This window comes from Rhinoderma darwinii, chromosome 7, assembly GCF_050947455.1.
Source record: "Rhinoderma darwinii isolate aRhiDar2 chromosome 7, aRhiDar2.hap1, whole genome shotgun sequence".
NCBI classification, from domain to species: Eukaryota; Metazoa; Chordata; class Amphibia; order Anura; family Rhinodermatidae; genus Rhinoderma; species Rhinoderma darwinii.
The window spans coordinates 79725496-79748682 of record NC_134693.1 but is presented as its reverse complement, the minus strand read 5'-3'; the positions used below and the strand labels follow the sequence as shown (position 1 = coordinate 79748682).

The 23187-nt window shown below is 42.9% G+C and overlaps 1 protein-coding gene across 5 annotated transcripts in view; it reads right to left on the bottom strand.

Moving 5' to 3' along the window:
• Positions 1 to 23187, bottom strand: part of MEI1 (meiotic double-stranded break formation protein 1) — a 957414-nt gene that overhangs the window by 463570 nt on the left and 470657 nt on the right. For all 5 annotated transcript variants that reach the window (XM_075833602.1, XM_075833600.1, XM_075833605.1 and 2 more), the window contains one exon: positions 3517 to 3577. In XM_075833602.1, coding sequence (XP_075689717.1) covers positions 3517 to 3577 — 61 coding nt within the window. The remainder of the gene's footprint in view (positions 1 to 3516; positions 3578 to 23187) is intronic.

Sequence of the window (23187 nt, the reverse complement as noted above, 5' to 3'; positions counted from 1 at the left end):
ACAAATGTTCTTCTGTGTGATCCAAACACCTCAAACTTCGATTCGTCTGTCCATAACACTTTTTTCCAATCTTCCTCTGTCCAATGTCTGTGTGCTTTTGCCCATATTAATCTTTTCCTTTTATTAGCCAGTCTCAGATATGGCTTTTTCTTTGCCACTCTGCCCTGAAGGTCAGCATCCCGGAGTCGCCTCTTCACTGTAGACGTTGACACTGGCGATTTGCGGGTACTATTTAATGAAGCTGCGAGTTGAGGACCTGTGAGGCATCTATTTCTCAAACTAGAGACTCTAATGTACTTGTCTTGTTGCTCAATTGTGCAGCGGGGCCTCCCACTTCTCTTTCTACTCTGGTTCGAGCCTGTTTGTGCTGTCCTCTGAAGGGAGTAGTACACACCGTTGTAGGAAATCTTCAGTTTCTTGGCAATTTCTCGCATGGAATAGCCTTCATTTCTAAGAACAAGAATAGACTGTCGAGTTTCACATGAAAGCTCTCTTTTTCTAGCCATTTTGTGAGTTTAATCGAACCCACAAATGTAATGCTTCAGATTCTCAACTAGCTCAAAGGAAGGTCAGTTTTATAGCTCCTCTAAACAGCAAAACTGTTTACAGCGGTGTTAACATAATTGCACAAGGGTTTTCAAGTGTTTTCTAATCATCCATTAGCCTTCTAACACAGTTAGCAAAAACAATGTACCATTAGAACACTGGAGTGATGGTTGCTGGAAATGGGCCTCTATACACCTATGTAGATATTGCATTAAAAACCAGACGTTTGCAGCTAGAATAGTCATTTAGCACATTAACAATGTATAGAGTGTATTTCTGATTAATTTTATGTTATTTTCATGAAAAAAACTGTGCTATTCTTGCAAAAATAAGGAAATTTCTAAGTGACCCTAAACTTTTGAACGGTAGTGTATGTAACTATAAAAGAGGGGCAGTTACAGACAAGAGGGTATCGAAAACCCACTGCCACCAATACTCTTTTAAGGTATGATAGTTATCATTATAAGCATGTTACAAAATCTCTCCCTTTTGCCTAATTCTTACGATTAAGGAGAATAAATAGTGATGATTAGGCATTTTTTGAGAAGGTAGATGAACTTAGTCAGAGATTGAAGATACGGGTGTACCCTCAAAATATCTTTATGAGTGCACTGGAGAAGGCGAGTGAAAATGATCATCTATCCCTATTGCAACAAAATAGAAAGAAGAAAAAATCAAATGCCAAAGATAATAAACATTTTGTTTTATTGTTTGGTCACAGCCCTATGACTGGTGTAATACGTACTAGTATTCGATAGTTGAAAACTATCCATTGCTAGCGGAAGTTGACAACCAATAGCCATCAGCCAATAGTATCTTTTCGTAGATGTAAAAATGAAAAATATATATTGGTTAAGGGTCGCTTTATTTCACAAGAGGAAAAGGAAAAAATAATTGGTTATTGGAAATGGGGCCGAGAGGCAATCATAAATGTGGGCAATGCAGATTTTGCAATTCCCTAATATGCACTAAGAACCTTAATATAGGGGGCTGTGCATTTCAAATAAATGAATTAATAACCTGTAAAGCACAGTATGTAGTATATGCAATTGTATGCACATGTGGCAGATTTTACGTAGGCAAGACGATACGGCTTATGTATAAAAGATTTGGTGAACATATACGGTCACTAAGTACGGGCAATGGTTGCCCTAGATTGATACAACATATGCAAGAGCAACATGCAAATGATGCACTATGCATGCGGTTTGCAGGAATTACTCAAATAAAACAAATAGCCTCTAGGGGAGATGGACATAAGATCTTATTACAAAAAGAAGCTGAAATATCCTAAAGACAGAGGCACAAGGACCGTTCGGTCGTAATGACCAGAACGATCTAAGGCCTCATGCACACGACCGTAGACATGTGCACGGCCGTGATTTTTGGGTCCGCCGGGGGCGGAGTATCACCCGCGAGCCGCCCGCAAATCGCCGGCCGTGCAAATGGCCGCGGACATTATTTTCTATGAGCCTGGACCCGGGCTCCTGGGCCATGCACGAACCGTGGAAACAACGGTCGTGTGCATGGCACCTTAGGAATGAATGGGGCCGCAATTCTCCCTTGGATTTTCGAGGGAATTGTGGCCGCAAAAGCACGTTTGGTGTGCATGGGGCCTAAGCGCCTTTCTAACATAGACATTGATATTTTAATAAAACAAATGTATTATTATTTTATGTTACACAATGGCTATTTTGTACAAGTTAACACTATGTGTTGTGCACTTCTCTGCTCTGTGATGTAGAAGATTGTTATGTAAACACTCATTGAGAGATGGATATAAAAGGAGCAGTGAGGGAAGTGATGTTAGGGCCTTGAGAAAGCGTGTGTGTGTATGCGAAACGGCCGTTGGCTGACTCCACATCGAATAGACAATAAGATCCTGAATAAAGCAATTCATTACCACAGTTGGTGAGTGCCTCGATTTCTTCTATTTTTTTAATTCAAGCTTTGATGTGCTGCGCTTTGATAGTCGATGAGCATGAATGTTGCTGAAATCCATGCATGTTTATAGTGCCATTTGGGAATCTCCATTCAACTAGACGTGTCTGAATTGACAGTGCCAGCCCCTATCCTTCTCCTTGAATGTAAGTATTAGGCGTGCATTTGCAAAAAGTTCCATATGAAATGTTGCTATTTTGATATGTCCTTCACAATAAACACTTTTATTAATTTACTCAATAATCTTGCTGGCCAATTAATTTTACACGTTTATTGACGCGGAAAACACGGCAAAAAACGTCCGAAAATGCCTCCCATTGATTTCAATGGGAGGTAGAGGCGTTTTTTTCCCGCGAGCAGAAAATAACGCTCGCGGGAAAAAGAAGTGACATGCCCTATCTTCGGGCGTTTAAATCTCTGACCTCCCATTGACATCAATATCAATGGGAGGCAGAGAAAGCGTATTTCTCTGCATTTTTGCCCGTGGCGCTCAATGGGCGCGAGCGAAACAGCACCGCCAAAACCGCGGCAAACGGCGTGCGGGCAGATCAAAATCTGACTCAAAATTCCAAACAGAATTTTGAGGCAGAATTTTCTGTCTGCAAAAAAAGTCTGTGTGAACAGGACCTTAAGGAGGACTAAAAACTAAAATCTACAATACCTAACAGATCCTGCTACTCTCACAATCTCCACCAAGCATATAGTATAAACCTTTGAACAAGAGGCATAACGAATCTTTAACAGGGCCCTCTCCCTTCCATGAGCCATCTATAATACTAGTCTCTTCTTATGTGGTAGAGAGGCCTTTAAGTCTCATCAGGCACTAATGCATGCTAGTTACTGCTGTCTCCACACCCTTATAGCTATGCCTCTACTTTGAACTCCAAAATATATGTTTTTTTGCCAATTACAAATCCACAAACAATGTTGCATCATAATGTGGTTGTTTGTCTACCTAAACTAACTTGGTGACAGAACAAGCACAAACTTTTATTCGAACAATCCAGTCATTTTTTTTTTTGTTCTTACCTTTGAACTGAACATAATGTTGACTTTGCTTCCATGGCCAATCTGATGATCGAGGCAGAAGCTGTGACATACAAGTAAAGTGAAAAACATCATCTATGACGGCACCAGTTAAAAAAATGTAATATGGTATTCTATATTCAAACTCCCCCTCCCCCCCCCCTCCCCGTCCCTCCCCGTCCATCCAAATTACTAGAGTGTTGATTTAATACAAATAAGCAGAAAGGCAGTTAGGCAGGTAGAGTGTTTAATTGAATATTGTGAAATACTGCCACATGTACAAATAACATTTTTAAGCTAAATAGAGGAGAAAAATAGCTGGTATGTAAGGAGGGTGAAATGTATGACTGCTATGTAACCCTTTTTGTTGCCTGTTTATTTAAAGAGGCTCTGTCACCACATTATAAGTGGCCTATATTGTACATGATGTGATCTGCGCTGTAATGTAGATTACAGCAGTGTTTTTTATTTAGAAAAACGATCATTTTTGACGGAGTTATGACCTATATTAACTTTATGCTAATGAGTTTCTCAATAGACAACTGGGCGTGTTTTACTATATGACCAAGTAGGCGTTGTACAGAGGAGTGTATGACGCTGACCAATCAGCGTCATACACTTCTCTCCATTCATTTACACAGCACATAGCGATATAGCTATAACGCTATGTGCAGTCACATAAACATACTATAACGCTACTCATGTGTCATGACAATGAATATACATCAGCCAGGACGTGATGTGTATTCAATCTCCTGAAAACTTCTGTAGCGTCTCTGTGAGTTACAGCACAGCACAGCGAGATTTCGCTGTGAATGACAGCTTACAGCGTAATCTCGCGAGACTACGCCTGCTATGCTGTAACTCACAGAGACGCTACAGAAGTGGTTAGGATTCTGAATACACATCACGTCCTGGCTGGAGGTAATGTATATTCATTGTCATAACACATGAGTAGCGTTATAGTATGTTTATGTGACTGCACATAGCGATATAGCTATATCGCTATTTGCAGTGTAAATTAATGGAGAGAAGTGTATGACACTGATTGGTCAGCGTCATACACTCCTCTGTACAACGCCCACTTGGTCATATAGTAAAACACGCCCAGTTGTTCATTGAGAAACTCATTAGCATAAAGCTAATATAGGTTATAACTCCGTCAAAAATGATCATTTTCTAAATAAAAAAACACTGCTGTAATCTACATTACAGCACCAATCACATCATGTACAAGATAGGGCACTTATAATGTGGTAACAGAGCCTCTTTAAATGGACTGTTCAGATGTTTACTGTATATGTACATTACCGTTCAAAAGTTTGGGGTCACCCAGACAATTTTGTGTTTTCCATGAAAACTCACACTTATATTTATCAAATGAGTTGCAAAATGACTAGAAAATATAGTCAAGACATTGACAAGGTTAGAAATAATGATTTTTATTTGAAATAATAATTTTCTCCTTCAAACTTTGCTTTCGTCAAAGAATGCTCCATTTGCAGCAATTACAGCTTTGCAGACCTTTGGCATTCTAGCTGTTAATTTGCTGAGGTAATCGGGAGAAATTTCAACCCATGCATCCAGAAGCCCCTCCCACAAGTTGGATTGGCTGGATGGGCACTTCTTGCGTACCATACGGTCAAGCTGCTCCCACAACAGCTCTATGGGGTTGAGATCTGGTGACTGCGCTGGCCACTCCATTACAGATAAACTACCAGCTGCCTGCTTCTTCCCTAAATAGTTCTCGCATAATTTGGAGGTGTGCTTTGGGTCATTGTCCTGTTGTAGGATGAAATTGACTCCAATCAAGTGCTGCCACAGGGTATGGCATGGCGTTGCAAAATGGAGTGATAGTCTTCCTTATTCAAAATCCCTTTTACCTTTTACAAATCTCCCACTTTACCAGCACCAAAGCAACCCCAGACCATCACATTACCTTCACCATGCTTGACAGATGGCGTCAGGCACTCTTCCAGCATCTTTTCAGTTGTTCTGCGTCTCACAAATGTTCTTCTGTGTGATCCAAACACCTCAAACTTCGAATTCATCTGTCCATAACACTTTATTCCAATCTTCCTCTGTCCAATGTCTGTGTGCTTTTGCCCATATTAATATTTTCCTTTTATTAGCCAGTCTCAGATATGGCTTTTTCTTTGCCACTCTGCCATGAAGGCCAGCATCCCGGAGTCGCCTCTTCACTGTAGACGCTGACACTGGCGTTTTGCGGGTACTATTTAATGAAGCTGCCAGTTGAGGACCTGTGAGGCGTCTATTTCTCAAACTAGAGACTCTAATGTACTTGTCTTGTTGCTCAGTTGTGCAGCGGGGCCTCCCACTTCTCTTTCTACTCTGGTTGGAGCCTGTGTTTGCTGTCCTCTGAAGGGAGTAGTACACACCGTTGTAGGAAATCTTCAGTTTCTTGGCAATTTTTCGCATGGAATAGCCTTCATTTCTAAGAACAAGAATAGACTGTCGAGTTTCACATGAAAGCTCTCTTTTTCTAGCCATTTTGTGAGTTTAATCGAACCCACAAATGTAATGCTCCAGATTCTCAAAGGAAGGTCAGTTTTATAGCTCCTCTAAACAGCAAAACTGTTTACAGCGGTGCTAACATAATTGCACAAGGGTTTTCAAGTGTTTTCTAATCAGCCATTAGCCTTCTAACACAGTTAGCAAACACAATGTACCATTAGAACACTGGAGTGATGGTTGCTGGAAATGAGCCTCTACACACCTATGTAGATTGCATTAAAAACCAGACGTTTGCAGCTAGAATAGTCATTAAGTACATTAACAATGTATAGAGTGTATTTCTGATTAATTTAATGTTATCTTCATTGAAAAAAACTGTGCTTTTCTTTAAAAAATAAGGACATTTCTAAGTGACCCTAAACTTTTGAACGGTAGTGTATATTTCTATATATGTTGTGTTGCACTGTATATAAGGGTGTGTCTTTCAGATTGGCTAAATGGCAGCCACTGTACAAAAGAATGAGAGACAGTGACAGGGGAAGTACAGAAGAATGGCTAGGCCCAGAAAGAGCATGGTTCTAGCTGAGATCGGAGCGTAGTGATACTGATGCGCTGCGCCACCACGCAGTCAGGTGAGGAAATGAAAGCTCATATTAGGTGAAGGTTTGGCGCAATCAGAACAGAGTGCGGCTAACAGCATGCGGTGCTAGACAGGAGTGTTGGAGGAATGATCAGCAATAAACTGGGATGTGGTCACATCAGAAGCAGGCTTGATGAGGTAGAATGAAGGAAGTAGTGGAGGATGTGGTAAATTGGGGGATGAGACACGTGACAGAATGCCTGTGCAGAAATAAGGAGAGGAAGTCTGCAAACAGTGAGCGAGTCTCTGAGAGGCGAACAGTACTGGAACACATGTCCCAGAGCGGAGAGTGAGCTAAGAAAGTGACTACTAGTGGTCTGCGGGTGAGGACTGGTTGCCCTGCAGGCCTTATATGTGGTCTGGTAGTACAGTCCTGGATTAAACTGGTCTGAGTGGAGTAGTCAGTGGGAGGGGTGGTGTAGTAGGCGCCCTTGAGAGGCAGGGCTCTAGTGTGAAAGCTGCCCTATTCCCGTGGTGATTGCGTGCATGAAGAGCAAACCTGAGTAGTGGTCTGTCTGCCCCATAATGAAATTGCCTATTGGACATTATCAATACAGAACCCTTGAGATGCAGGCAACTGTGGCCGAGAGCGGAACCCCTGAGACGCAGGGAACTGTGGCCAAGAGAGAGCAGAACCCTTGAGAGCAGGGCTAAAGTTTGAGAGTGATTGTCATCAGTTATACGGTGGAGGTTGAGAGAAACTGTGTACAGTAACATAGTCTGGGTGTGGATTCTGTGAGCCGAATAGTAACTTGCAGATGGACTCCTAGTTTGTACAGTGTTCCAATTAGTTGATCATTCTGCAATGTATTGTGCCACCTCATGTGTACTGAAATCACCAAGTTGTGTACCTCATTTGAGCATTCTAAACATTAAGTATATTGTGCCTCTTAAAGAGATAGTAATCTTAATACTTTGTGTGTAAATGTTTGTACTTGCAGTTGTATTTAGCAGAATCTAAGAGACTCTTTAAACCCTGTAAAGGGATCCGGGCTTCGCTTTTATTTATTATAAATATTAACATGTAAGCATTTTGTATCATATATGGACAGTGACATAAGGGGTTACCTCTAGGAGCGGAACCTCCGGCGAGAGCATTGCCGATGCTCTGGCAGGGGATTCCACTCCAGGAGTAACCCCTGACATCACTGTCCGTATATGAAGCATCGGCAACGCTCTGGCCGGGTATTCCGCTCCTAGATGGAGCTAAAGTGGTGTGTTATCTACAGGGGGCATAGCGCTATATACAGGGGAGGTGGAGCTATATTCTGGGGGGAGGGTGCATGGGTGGCACTAAATTCCGCACCTGCTCCCTAGCCAGAGCTTCGGCATTGCTCTGTCCGGAAGGTGGATGCGGCAGCACCCAGCATTGAAATTGTAAACAATACATTAAATAGGATGCGGCGCTGGACCTCCAAGGGAGTCGGACACAAAAATGCTGCAGGTAAAGTTTTTGGATCTGGCTCCTGCACAGGTCCGGCACCACAACTTACAGTGAAGGAAATAAGTATTTGATCCCTTGCTGATTTTGTACGTTTGCCCACTGTCAAAGACATGAACAGTCTAGAATTTTTAGGCTAGGTTAATTTTACCAGTGAGAGATAGATTATATATAAAAAAAAAAAAGAAAATCACATTGTCAAAATTATATATATTTATTTGCATTGTGCACAGAGAAATAAGTATTTGATCCCTTTGGCAAACAAGACATAAAACTTGGTGGCAAAACCCTTGTTGGCAAGCACAGCAGTCAGACGTTTTTTTGTAGTTAATGATGAGGTTTGCACACATGTTAGATGGAATTTTGGCCCACTCCTCTTTGCAGATCATCTGTAAATCATTAAGATTTCGAGGCTGTCGCTTGGCAACTCGGATCTTCAGCTCCCTCCTTAAGTTTTCAATGGGATTAAGGTCTGGAGACTGGCTAGGCCACTCCATGACCTTAATGTGCTTCTTTTTGAGCCACTCCTTTGTTGCCTTGGCTGTATGTTTCGGGTCATTGTCGTGCTGGAAGACCCAGCCACGAGCCATTTTTAATGTCCTGGTGGAGGGAAGGAGGTTGTCACTCAGGATTTGACGGTACATGGCTCCATCCATTCTCCCATTGATGCGGTGAAGTAGTCCTGTGCCCTTAGCAGAGAAACACCCCCAAAACATAATGTTTCCACCTCCATGCTTGACAGTGGGGATGGTGTTCTTTGGGTCATAGGCAGCATTTCTCTTCCTCCAAACACGGCGAGTTGAGTTAATGCCAAAGAGCTCAATTTTAGTCTCATCTGACCACAGCACCTTCTCCCAATCACTCTCAGATGTTCATTTGCAAACTTTAGACGGGCCTGTACATGTGCCTTCTTGAGCAGGGGGACCTTGCGGGCACTGCAGGATTTGAATCCATTACGGCGTAATGTGTTACCAATGGTTTTCTTGGTGACTGTGGTCCCAGCTGCCTTGAGATCATTAAGAAGTTCCCCCCGTGTAGTTTTCGGCTGAGCTCTCATCTTCCTCAGGATCAAGGATACCCCACGAGGTGAGATTTTGCATGGAGCCCCAGATCCATGTTGATTGACAGTCATTTTGTATGTCTTCCATTTTCTTACTATTGCACCAACAATTGTCTCCTTCTCACCCAGCGTCTTACTTATAGTTTTGTAGCCCATTCCAGCCTTGTGCAGGTCTATGATCTTGTCCCTGACATCCTTAGAAAGCTCTTTGGTCTTGCCCATGTTGTAGAGGTTAGAGTCAGACTGATTAATTGAGTCTGTGGACAGGAGTCTTTTATACAGGTGACCATGTAAGACAGATGTCTTTAATGCAGGCACCAAGTTGAGTAGGGGATCAAATACTTATTTCTCTGTTCACAATACAAATAAATATATATCATTTTGACTATGTGATTTTCTTTATTTTTTTTAATATAATCTATCTCTCACTGGTAAAATTAACCTAGCCTAAAAATTCTAGACTGTTCATGTCTTTGACAGTGGGAAAACTTACAAAATCAGCAAGGGATCAAATACTTATTTCCTCCACTGTATATCCCATGTGCCAAAACAGATCCCATAGAAAACTATGGGATCCGTTCTAGCATCTGGCTTTTCCCTCTGGCTTTTCTGCAACACGCTGAAGGGAAGCTGACAGGGGGCAACAGACATGTGAACGGCCGCTTAGAGGAATAAGAATAATTAGTAAATATTTAAATTAATTATAAATATTAAGATGTAAGCATTTTGTATCAATTGATCCTGCAGTAAACTGACGTCACAGCCCCAAACAATTAATGACATATAGAATAAAGCATTTTATGTATATACACCACCGTACGAAAAATTCATATATATGCACACATCATCAGTTAATTTATCTAATATCATTTCATCAGTAAATAACCAAAGTGGCATAAATAGAGTAGTGGGCCCACTGCTATAAGTTACAAAGCTACACAAATAAATACAGACTCTTATAGTATACACACTGAATGTGCAAGATCAACATATACATGCACCAGTTATATATGATGTAAAAGTGGACTAAAATGCAATCCACTAAATATAGATACGTGGTAAAAAACCTGCAAGGGCATGATCAATAAGATTACAGTGTGATACACCTTCATAGAATCTATAGCAAATTCCCAACATATGGGCTTGTAACCACTGTGTGTGATTGGGCACTTAAATCATCAAAATTGGCTGCTGGCAGCTCCCTTTGCAATTGCCGACCAATGACGCTTCAGATATGCTCGATGGGAGACAAGTCTGGAGACGCTACAGGCCACGGTAGCATGTTTAGGCCACGCAGGCTGCTCGCAGTAGCATGAGCAGCATGTGGTCTGGCAATGTCCTGTTAAAAACGGCTTCTGGAACACTTTGGAGAAAAAGCCGTACTGCTGGTTCCACGACCAAATCAATGTAACGCCGAACTGTTAGTATACCTTAAATGAAGACTAGATTGGTCCGACTAATAGACATTATGCCACCCCACACCATAATCCCGGGAGTAGGACCTGTGTGACGTTCCCTTGTGAAGACTTCTTCATGGTGTTGCCCACGTTGTCTCCAGACCAATCTCTAGCTATCATTGAATCAGAGACAAAAGCGAGACCCCTCACTGAAGAAGATAGACCTCCATTCCAGCCTCCATTGCCGTCTTGCTGTGCACCATGATAGCCTTTGAGAGCGGTAGCGTGTGGTCAATGGAACATCTGTAGCTGGACGTCGGCTCGTAGCCCAATGTCGTGCAAACGCCTTCTCATGGTTTGTGTCTACACTGGTTGCTGCCCTAGGCTTGGGATGTGACGTCCACTTTCACTTGCAGTAAAGAATGGATCACTATGCGCCATTCCTCCAATCAGACGATCTGTCCATGCAGAGGTTCGCCTCCGCGCGCCTCTTGCTGTCATTCCCGTTCATTCTTGTTCTTCCAACCTCCGGGACACACAATGTTTAACAGTGCCCACATCTCGGCCTAGGCGCGTAGTGATCTGCCTGTGTGATAAGCCAAGGTCAGTTCAAGGATTCTGTCCCCCACAGTTTGCAACAAGCTGCGATAACTAGCACCGTCGACGAACAGAAGACATTGCACAATCATCCCACGCCACTTGATCCGATTTTTGAGGTTTCATGTGGTTAAAAAACCTCAGCTTTCAATTTGGCTTTTATGCCGCTCCCACATGCCACAGATTGGAGCTAGGTGCTTGAAAATGTAACGTGGCCTTCTTAGTGTTGCAATTTCAATGTTGAGGAGTGTATACAGTATATAATTTATGTATATATCCAAGAAAAATGAAGCAGCTCTCAAAAAAAGTAGATTTATTTATCCAACATCAGACCACAACGTTTCACCTTCTCCATGAAGGAATTTTCAAGCAATGTGTGTTAGGAATACATACGTATAAATAACCAAAAAAGAGAACGTGAAGCAGCACTCAAATAAAGTGAATTTATTCATCCAACATGGAACCACAACGTTTCACCTCCTCTATGAAGGCATTTTCAACTTGAAAAAGACATAGGACAAAGGAACGGCACCAGGACTTCAATGAAGATGAAATATAGTTGCTTTATTCACCTCAAGTGACCGACGTTTCAGTTCAAGACAGAACCTTTCTCAAGCTTGAGAAAGGTTCTGTCTTGGACCGAAATGTCGCTCACATGAGGTGAATAAAGCAAACATTTTTCGTCCTCATTGAAGTCCTGGTGTCGTTCCTTTGTCCTATGGTTTTTTCTACAATTTCGTTGGGGAAGTGATTCATCCTCTGGTAACGTGCACATGGACTAATATTTAGCTGTGTGGGAGTGCTGTGTTCATTTGTATTTGGACTGTATACATACAGTATGTGTATATATGTATGTATATATATATATATATATATATGTATGTATATATTTATATATACATACACGTAGAAGAAAAAACATGGAATGAAAAGGTGTGTCCAAACTTTTGACTAGTACTCTATATATAAATATGTAAATATATGATATTCATATGTATGTGTGTGTGTGTACGTACGTACGTACGTACGTACGTACGTACGTACGTACGTACGTACGTACGTACGTACGTGTATATGTATATATATATATATATATATATATATACAGGGGCGTAACTAGGAAAGACTGGGCCCCATAGCAAACTTTTGACTCTGGCCCCCCCTCCCCTGGGAGTCACACAACCTCCCCCTTGTAGATAGTGCCTTTTTTACAGCCCCTCCCTGTAGATAACGCCATACAGCCCCCTGTAGATAACGCCATACAGCCCCCCCTGTAGATAACGCCATACAACCCCCTTTGTAGATATCTACAGAGGGGGACTGTATGGCGTTTTCTACAGGGGGGACTGTGTGGCGTTATCTACAGGGGGGACTGTGTGGCATTATCTACAGGGGGACTGTGTGGCGTTATCTACAGGGGGGACTGTGTGGCGTTATCTACAGGGGGACTGTGTGGCGTTATCTACAGGGGGGACTGTATGGCGTTATCTACAGGGGGGACTGTATGGCGTTATCTACAGGGGGGATTGTGTGGCGTTATCTACAGGGGGACTGTGTGGCGTTATCTACAGGGGGGACTGTGTGGCGTTATCTACAGGGGGACTGTGTGGCGTTATCTACAGGGGGGACTGTGTGGCGTTATCTACAGGGGGTACTGTGTGGCGTTATCTACAGGGGGGACTGTGTGGCGTTATCTACAGGGGGGACTGTGTGGCGTTATCTACAGGGGGACTGTGTGGCGTTCTCTACAGAGGGGGCTGTATGGCGCTAACGCCATACAGCCCCCACTGTAGAGAACGCCATACAGCCCCCACTGTAGAGAACGCCATACAGCCCCCACTGTAGAGAACGCCATACAGCCCCCCTGCAGGGAACGCCATACAGCGCCCCCCTGCAGGGAACGCCATACAGCGCCCCCATCCCCCTGCAGGGAATGCCATACAGTGCCCCCTCCCCTGCAGGGAACGCCATACAGCGCCCCCCCCTGCAGGGAACGCCATACAGCGTCCCCCCTGCAGGGAACGCCATACAGCGTCCCCAACCCCCCAAAAAAATGCGACCTAAAGTGTTGTTGTGTCCTACAAATAACATGCATCCCATATCCACAGGATAAAAATGAAAGGAGCGCTGGTCACGCATGTGCACAAGCGCGACCAGCGCTCCATTCATTTCTACGGAGCTGCCAACACAGAACCCGGAAGTCCGAGGTTTATGATGGAGAACTACAGGGGACTTTCAGTCCCCCGTTCTCCCTATCAATGCCAGCGATAACACTTGTATCCCCTGTCCTGTGGATAGGGGATACATGTCTTTTGTTTAATGACAGAGCGGGGAGATACCTCCCTGCTCTGCCGTAGTGTTCAGTGGCGTCGCGCTGTAGCCGCCATAGCGGCTGCTAGCGGAGCCTGCAGCCATGGTGGGGGCCCGTGCCTACTGCTACGGCGGTAGTTACGCCACTGTATATATATATATATATATATATATATATATATATAGTCCACCATCCAGAAGCACCAGTATATAAAACATAGATGTGTGCATGCCCTTGGGACCCACCTGACCAAAATTCCCTTCTAGATACAAAATATTCTAAAGAATAGGCAGCACTCCAAACTTGGACGAAAAAGAAAGCTTCTTTATTCGCCCTGGTGCGGTGCTTTGGCTCAAACACTAGGGCCTTTCTGAAGCAACTTGAGAGTCCATACAAGGTAAGAAATGCATTCACAAATGACCATAGGCAATACTTCCATTGAAGATGCTCCGAGCAGTGGCGTAACTACCGCGGGGCCCGTGGCTTGAGGGGACTCGTGCCGCTAGCCAACACACCTCCCATATGCCCGGTGGCGCCGCTAGTGGCCATTATGGCTGCTACTGCTGTAGCCACGCTACTACGGGGCCCGCACCGCCGAGCCTCTAACATTTATGGGCTGGGTGACACGGGCCCCCTCATGCCTGGGGGCGTCGCTAGCACCGGAGGGGGCCCTGGAGCTAGCAACAGCCATCCCGTTTTACAGTAATTGGACCTGCGTCTATGGCACGCGGTACAAATACATGCATTAGTGCTGAATGGCCCGACCATTCAGCACCTTACAATTACGCCAATTGGCGGGGCAAAATGACTTGCACCGCCAATCAGCGCCTTTGAACAACGCGTCGTTCAGTTCCAGCAGAACTGCTCAGAAGAGAGCAGATCTGCATTGCCACCTGACGGGGTCATGTGAGTATGTAACAAAAAAAATTTTCTCTACTAAAACTGTGAGTGCCATTATCTACAGTGGGGGCTCTATCTATAGGGGGGTCGTCTATATGTGGGGATGTGGGCCACTATATACAGGGGGTCTATATAGGGATCTGGGACACTATATACAGGGGGGTCTATATGGGGATGTGGGGCGGCACTATGTACAGGGGAGGTGTATATGTGGGGATGTGGGCCACTATATACAGGGGGGTCTATATGTGGGATGTGGGGCACTATCTACAGGGGGGTCTATATGTGGGGATGTGGGGCACTATATACAGGGGGGTCTATATATGGGGATGTGAGGCACCATATACAGGGGGGTCTATATATGGGGATGTGCGGCACTATATACAGGGGAGGGGTCTATATATGGGGATATGGGGCACTATCTACAGGGGGGTCTATATGTGGGGATGTAGGATACTATATACAGGGGGAGCTATATGTGAGGTACTATCTACAGACACAGTCTATGGCGCTATTATATTTAGAGGTTTTGAGAATTTTAACTTCGTTTATAGTTGCAGAAATGTTTTAAAAGTGAGAAGCTGAAGACATCTGAGCGGAAAACTGCAGAAATGGGTCATGACTGGGAGAAGTCCATCATAGAGGTCTGGATTGGAGGGAGAAGAAAAGAACTAGAATCTGAAATGTCACCAGTGAGTCACTTAGGGTATGTTCACACGCAGTGTTTTCAGACGTAATTCGGGCGTTTTATGCCTCGAATTACACCTGAAAAACGCCCATAATACGCCTACAAACATCTGCCCATTGCTTTCAATGGGTTTTACTATGTTCGTTTCCAACGAGACTTAATTTCACGCGTCGCTGTCCAAATAAGGCGCATAAAAAGACGCCCGCGAAAAAGAAGTGCATGTCACTTCTTGGGATGTTTTTGGAGCCGTTTTTCATTGACTCCATTGAAAAACAGCTCCAATAACGGCCGTAAAATACGCCGCGAAAAACGTGAGTTGCTACAAAAACGTCTGAAAATCAGGAGCTGTTTTCACCTGAAAACAGCTCTGCATTTTCAGACGTTTTTGGTCACTGCGTGTGAACATACCCTTAATGTAAATGTTTATTCTGCCTCTAATCTGCCTCTAATGTAGTCACTGTATGATTTGCAGCGAGATGATGGGTGGTATGAATTTTTTGGGTGAAACAGCATTTCCCAGCATATCCTCACCATTGTTCGCGCCATGGAGGGAGCTGTAGTTTTACGCCATACAAACCTATACGGCAGGGAGAAACAAGGGAAGAAGGTAGGATCCAGCGCTGAGGCGTTAAAATGGAATTCAATTTTCCAAGTTTAATTGTTGATTAAAAGGAAGTCCAGTGGTATAAGGTCCTGGGTGTATAGAAGTTGAGGGAGGGTATCCTCTTAGGCCTACGCGTTTCGGACGATGCTGCGTCCTTAGACTTGGCTGTGGTCACTCCGTGTGCTGACATGAGGATCCGGGCGCTATCAACGACACACTGGAGTGTGTCAGGTGAGCTGGAGGATTTTTCTACTTTTTTCTATACAGCAGGGGTTGCACTAAATGTAGCTATATTTGTTCTGGTGCTGTATATATGTATGAGCTTTGTTCTAGTGCTGCATTTATGTACTGAGCTTGGTTCTGGTGTTTTATATATGTACTGAGGTTTGTTCTAGTGCTGTATATATATGTATGAGCTTGGTTCTAGTGCTGTATTAATGTACTGAGCTTGGTTCTGGTGTTTTATATATGTACTGAGCTTGGTTCTGTTGCTGTATATATGTACTGAGCTTGGTTCTGGTGCTGTATATATGTATGAACTTGGTTCTGGTGCTGTATATATATCAGATATTGGTTCTAGTACTGTATATATATATATATATATAGATCACATGAACAACAAAAATTTGAACAGCACATTCCAACTAAATGATATAAAATGTGTATGCAGGTGCAGGACACCTGTGACTGCAAATATACAGCAGAAAAAGAATGGCGACAGCACACTGCGACACTAATGCCACCTAAACCAATAAATATAAATAAATATGCACTAAAGCTAAATCTACTTATAATAGGGAGGTTCTTAGTGCACATTTTGATCAAAAAGTGTTTGCCCACCTGCCACGACAAGGCGACCTCTGTAAGGTGGGAACCTACGCTGCACATACACCCAGAACTGGGATTAAGCCTACATATATACCTGGGGATGGTAGGATCCAGCATTGAACTAATTAAAATCACCCAGGGCAGAATGGGAGGAGTGAATATTTATTTATATTTAGTGGTTTAGGTTGCATTAGTGTCACAGTGTGATGTCGCCATTCTTTTTCTGCTGTATATTTGCAGTCACAGGTGTCCTGCACCTGCATACACATTTTATATAATTTAGTTGGAATGTGCTGTTCAAATTTTTGTTGTTTATGTGATCCATATATGTGGGGTTAGTGACTGCCTCCATTTTTGTTCTTGCACTCCTCCCATTCTGCCCTGGGTGATTTTAATTAGTTCAATGCTGGATCCTACCATCCCCAGGTATATATGTAGGCTTAGTCCCAGTTCTGGGTGTATGTGCAGCGTAGGTTCCCACCTTACAGAGGTCGCCTTGTCGTGGCAGGTGGGCAAACACTTTTTGATCAAAATGTTAACTAAGAGCCTCCCTATTATAAGTAGATTTAGCTTTAGTGCATATTTATTTATTTATATTTAGTGGTTTAGGTGGCATTAGTGTCGCAGTGTGCTGTCGCCATTCTTATTCTGCTATATATATATATATATATATATATATATATATATATATATATATATACAGTGGAGGAAATAAGTATTTGATCCCTTGCTGATTTTGTAAGTTTGCCCACTGTCAAAGACATGAACAGTCTAGAATTTTTAGGCTAGGTTCATTTTACCAGTGAGAGATAGATTATATAAAAAAAAATAAATGAAAATCACATAGTCAAAATTATATATATTTATTTGCATTGTGCACGGAGAAATAAGTATTTGATCCCTTTGGCAAACAAGACTTAATACTTGGTGGCAAAACCCTTGTTGGCAAGCACAGCAGTCAGACGTTTTTGGTAGTTGATGATGAGGTTTGCACACATGTTAGATGGAATTTTGGCCCACTCCTCTTTGCAGATCATCTGTAAATCATTAAGATTTCGAGGCTGTCGCTTGGCAACTCGGATCTTCAGCTCCCTCCATAAGTTTTCAATGGGATTAAGGTCTGGAGACTGGCTAAGCCACTCCATGACCTTAATGTGCTTCTTTTTGAGCCACTCCTTTGTTGCCTTGGCTGTATGTTTCGGGTCATTGTCGTGCTGGAAGACCCAGCCACGAGCCATTTTTAATGTCCTGGTGGAGGGAAGGAGGTTGTCACTCAGGATTTGACGGTACATGGCTCTATCCATTCTCCCATTGATGCGGTGAAGTAGTCCTGTGCCCTTAGCAGAGAAACACCCCCAAAACATAATGTTTCCACCTCCATGCTTGACAGTGGGGACGGTGTTCTTTGGGTCATAGGCAGCATTTCTCTTCCTCCAAACACGGCGAGTTGAGTTAATGCCAAAGAGCTCAATTTTAGTCTCATCTGACACACAGCACCTTCTCCCAATCACTCTCAGAATCATCCAGATGTTAATTTGCAAACTTCAGACGGGCCTGTACATGTGCCTTCTTGAGCAGGGGGACCTTGCGGGCACTGCAGGATTTTAATCCATTACGGCGTAATGTGTTACCAATGGTTTTCTTGGTGACTGTGGTCCCAGCTGCCTTGAGATCATTAACAAGTTCCCCCCATGTAGTTTTCGGCTGAGCTCTCACCTTCCTCAGGATCAAGGATACCCCACGAGGTGAGATTTTGCATGGAGCCCCAGATCGATGTCGATTGACAGTCATTTTGTATGTCTTACATTTTCTTACTATTGCACCAACAGTTGTCTCCTTCTCACCCAGCGCCTTACTTATGGTTTTGTAGCCCATTCCAGCCTTGTGCAGGTCTATCTTGTCCCTGACATCCTTAGAAAGCTCTTTGGTCTTGCCCATGTTGTAGAGGTTAGAGTCAGACTGATTAATTGAGTCTGTGGACAGGAGTCTTTTATACAGGTGACCATTTAAGACAGCTGTCTTTAATGCAGGCACCAAGTTGATTTGGAGCGTGTAACTGGTCTGGAGGAGGCTGAACTCTTAATGGTTGGTAGAGGATCAAATACTTATTTCTCTGTGCGCAATGCAAATAAATATATATAATTTTGACTATGTGATTTTCTGTATTTTTTTTATATATAATCTATCTCTCACTGGTAAAATTAACCTAGCCTAAAAATTCTAGACTGTTCATGACTTTGACAGTGGGCAAACTTACTAAACCAGCAAGGGATCAAATACTTATTTCCTTTACTGCATATATATATATATATATATATATATATATATATATATATATATATATATATATATATATATATATATATATATGTGAGCTTGGTTGTGGTACTTTATATATGTATATATATATACATATATATATGAGCTTGATTGTAGTACTGTATATATATATATATATATATATATATATATATATACAGTGAAGGGATCAAATACTTATTTCCTTCACTGTATATATGAGCTTGGTTGTGGTACTGTATGTATATATATATATATATATATATATATATATATTATTTATATATGAGCTTGCTTGTGGTACTGCATATATATATATATGTGTGAGCTTGCTTGTGGTACTGTATATATGTATATATATATATGAGCTTGCTTGTGGTACTGTATATATATATATATATATATATATATATATATATATATATATACTGTATATATATATATATATATATATATATATATATAACGAGCTTGGTTGTGGTACTATATATATGTCAGAGCTTGGTTCTGGAGCTGTAATTATAGAGGATATATTTATAATAACAAAACTGCCGGGCAGATAGAATTGTTCTCAATTCATTGTATATTTCATGGGAACCTGTCTGGTAGTTCTAACCCCTTGAACTGCCACCATGTGGTAATACATAATCTGACAATATGTCCCCTGTATGTTTTTTCTCAGATGCAGCAAAATCTTTAAAATCCACTTTTAAAATGGCGCACACTATATGGTAATTACTCATAAAAGGGTCATGGGGCGGTGCCGCCATCCTGAAGAATCACATAGTCCTGCCTCCAAACCCAACTTTCCATGTTTGATTCTCCCTGGCTGATACAACTTTCTCGGATGCGCCATTGCCTTGTGGCACTATACACAAAGGGGCGCTGTGTGGCACTATAAACAAGGGGAGCTGTGTGGCACTTGTACACATGGGGGAGCTGTGTGGCACTATATACAAGGAGCTGTGTGGCACTACTAAGGGGGGGCTGTGTGGCACTATTTACAAGATGGAGGGCTGTGGCGCAATCCACTGGGGTCTGTGTGTGGCGAAATCTACAGGGGTCTGTGTGTGGCACTATCTACTAAATGGGGGCTGTGCAGCACTATATACAAGGGAGGGGGGCTGTGTGGCACTATATACAGGGGGAGGTGTATAGCACTATATACAGGGGGGGCTTTATGGTGATATCTACAGGGGGCTGTATGGCAATATCTACAAGGGGGAGGTGGGGGTCGCTATCTACAAGTGGGGTGTGACACTGTTTATAGGCGGGGCTGTATAGCACTGTCTACAGGGGGCTGTACGGCACATTCTACAGGGGGCACTAAATATAAGGGGGGGCTGCTTGTGGCACCTGGGTGGGCCCCAGTCAAGAGTTTGCCTTGGGGCCCATTCTTTCCTAGTTACGCCCCTGGTTCCGAGCCTTAGATATTAACCCCTTAGGCCTCATGCACACTTCTATTGGCCGACGTATGGCCGGTAACGACGGATGGCTTCCGTGTGCTGTCCGTTGTTTCAATAGACCAAATGAATGAAATGGCCGAGAATGTTTCATCAAAAATGCACAGGAGTAGGACCTATCCTATTATTGTCGGAACGGCCACACGGCTCCGTTAAAACAACGGAAGTGTGCATTGCCCCATAAAAAGAAATGTGTCAGTGTGCTAGCCGTTAAAAAAAAAAAGACTAGGGCATGAAGCCTTAACCCCTTCCCGACATTTGCCCTATGGATACGTCATGGAAAGCTAGTGCTTCCCGGATTTTGCCGTATCCATACGACAAATTCATGGCACCAGCTCAGAAGCTGAGTCGGTGCCATCATAGCAGGATGTCAGCTGTGTATTACAGCTGACATCCGTTTGTAATGGCGGGGGCCGAAATTAGCTTTGATTCCCGCCATTATCCCCTTAAATGCAGCGGTCAAAAGCGAACGCTGCATTTAAGTTGTTTGCAGCTCATTGGAACCCCAGCAATGGGGTTCCGGTGGCTGCAATGGCAACCGGAGGCCTAAAACTGGCCTCCCGGTCTGCCTAGCATGGAAGCCTTCCAGGCCCCGAACAGAGGTGGAGCCTTATAGACTTCCGTAGCCAACGGCAAGATGGCGCCGGCTTAGGAGCTGAGCCGGCATCATCAGAGGTGGATGTCAGCTGTATGTTACAGCTGACATCCACCTGTAATGGCAGGACATTTCCTGCCATTACAGGTGGATGTCAGCTGTAACATACAGCTGACATCCACCTCTGATGATGCCGACTCAGCTCCTAAGCCGGCACCATCTTGCCGGCTTCGATTCCTGCCATTAACACCTTAGATGCAGCGATCTAAAGCGATCGCTGCATCTTAGAAGTTGCTAGCAGATCGGCAGCCCTGCCATGCAATCAGGGATGCCAACTGCTGCTATGGCAACAGGAGGCCTAACAATGGCCATCTGCTCTGCCATTACGGAAGCCGATTAGGCCCCGCCGGGAAGCGAAGCCTAATCCGCTTGCTGCCAGTGAATGACTGACAGACCTATTACATTGCACTACATAGGTAGTGCAATGTATTAGGGGAAAAAATCAGACAGTTGGACCGTCAAGTCCCCTAGAGGGACTTGAAAAATAGTGTAAAAAAAAAAAGTATAACAAATTGTAAAATAAAGTTTTAAAACATGTAATAAATGTTTCAAGTAATAAAACACAATCGCCCTTTTCCCTTATTAAGTCTATTATTATTGAAAAAAAAAAATAAACCATACATAAAAACTATAAAAACTACTATGTTATTTATTCCACGCGGTGAATGGTGTAAAAAAAAAAACAGAAAAAACTATACCAGAATATCGTATTTTTGGTCACTTTGCCCTACAAATATTGGAATACAAAGTGATCAAAAAGTTGCATGTATCCAAAAATGATTTAAACTATAGCTCGTCTCGCAAAAAACAAGCCTTCATACAGCTCCGTTGATGAAAAAATTTAAACTTTATGGTTCTCACAACTTGGTGACAGAAAATATACATTCTTTTTCCGAAAATAATTTTATTGTGCAAAAAGTTGTAAAACATAAAAAAGTGCTATAAATTAGGTATTGCCGGAATCGGACTGACCCGCAAAATAACGTTAACATGTAGTTTATAACGCATGGTGAACGCTGTATTAAAAAAACCTAAAAAAAACTATGCCAGAATTGCAGTTTTTTGGTCACCTTGCCTTCCAAAAAGTAGGATAAAAAGGGATCAAAAAGTCGCATGTACCCCAAAACGGTACCAATAAAAACTATAGCTCGTCTCGCAAAAAAACAGCCTTCATACCACTAAGTCTATGAAAAAATAAAATTAGTTAAGGCTTCAATAAGCCAGGAAAGAAAAAAGTTGCAGTTGGGCAGGCCTGAGGGGAACATTTCTTCTGTTTTAAGAGGCAAATTATCGGGTCCCTAAAATTAGGGAACCAGGAAGGGTTGGGCACAAACATCTATGCTGGAAGCTACGGTGCCCATATTATACCAGGCCAACACTTCCCAGCAAAATTCCCCAAACGGCAAAGAGTCGGAGTGTGGACCAAAAGGGGGATAAGGAAGGACATTTATCAGTGTGACACTGGCCTGTGCAGAAAGTATACACATCTATAGATTATTTTACTGTTTTGTTTAACCCAATATGCCCCTGATGTACTCTGCCCAGATTACATATGCCCCCACATTATAACGGAAACACCAGCAATACTCAAACAAAACTACTACCAAGCAAATTCACGCTCCAAAAGCCAAATGGTGCTCCCTCCCCTCTGAACCCTACAGCGTGTCCAAACAGCAGTTTACTTCTACATATTTGACATCGCCATAACCGGGAGAATCCTTTTAACAATTTTTGGGGTGTGTGTCTCCAGTGGCATAAGCTGGACACGACAAATTTGTCACTGAAATACCATATCTAGGGAAAAATTTAAATTTTTACTTTGCACCATCCGCAGAGCAATCATTTATGGAAAAGTCCTGTAGGGTGAAAATACTCACTACATCCCTTAATAAATGATGTGAGGGGTGCAGATTCCAAAATGGGGTCACTTCTCAGGGGGTTTCTTTTATTATTTCACATCAGAGCCTCTGCAATTGTGAACCAATACTTTGTAAATCACCTAATTAGGCCTCAATGAGTTAACATGGTACTCTTTCACTCATGAGCCCTGTCAAATGTCCGGGCAAAAGATTAATGCCCCATGTAGGGTGTTACTAAAACCAGAAAACACAGCATAATAATTAGAGAGCTGTCTTGTTATGGTGGCACAAGCTGGGCACCACATCTTGACATATCTAAGGAAGAAAATCCCATTTTCACTCTGCAACATCGAGTACACACTAATTTCTGCAAAACACCTGCGGGGTTAACATGCTCACTACACTCCTAGGTGAATACCTTGAGGGGTGTAGTTTCCAAAATGTGGTCACTTCTGGGG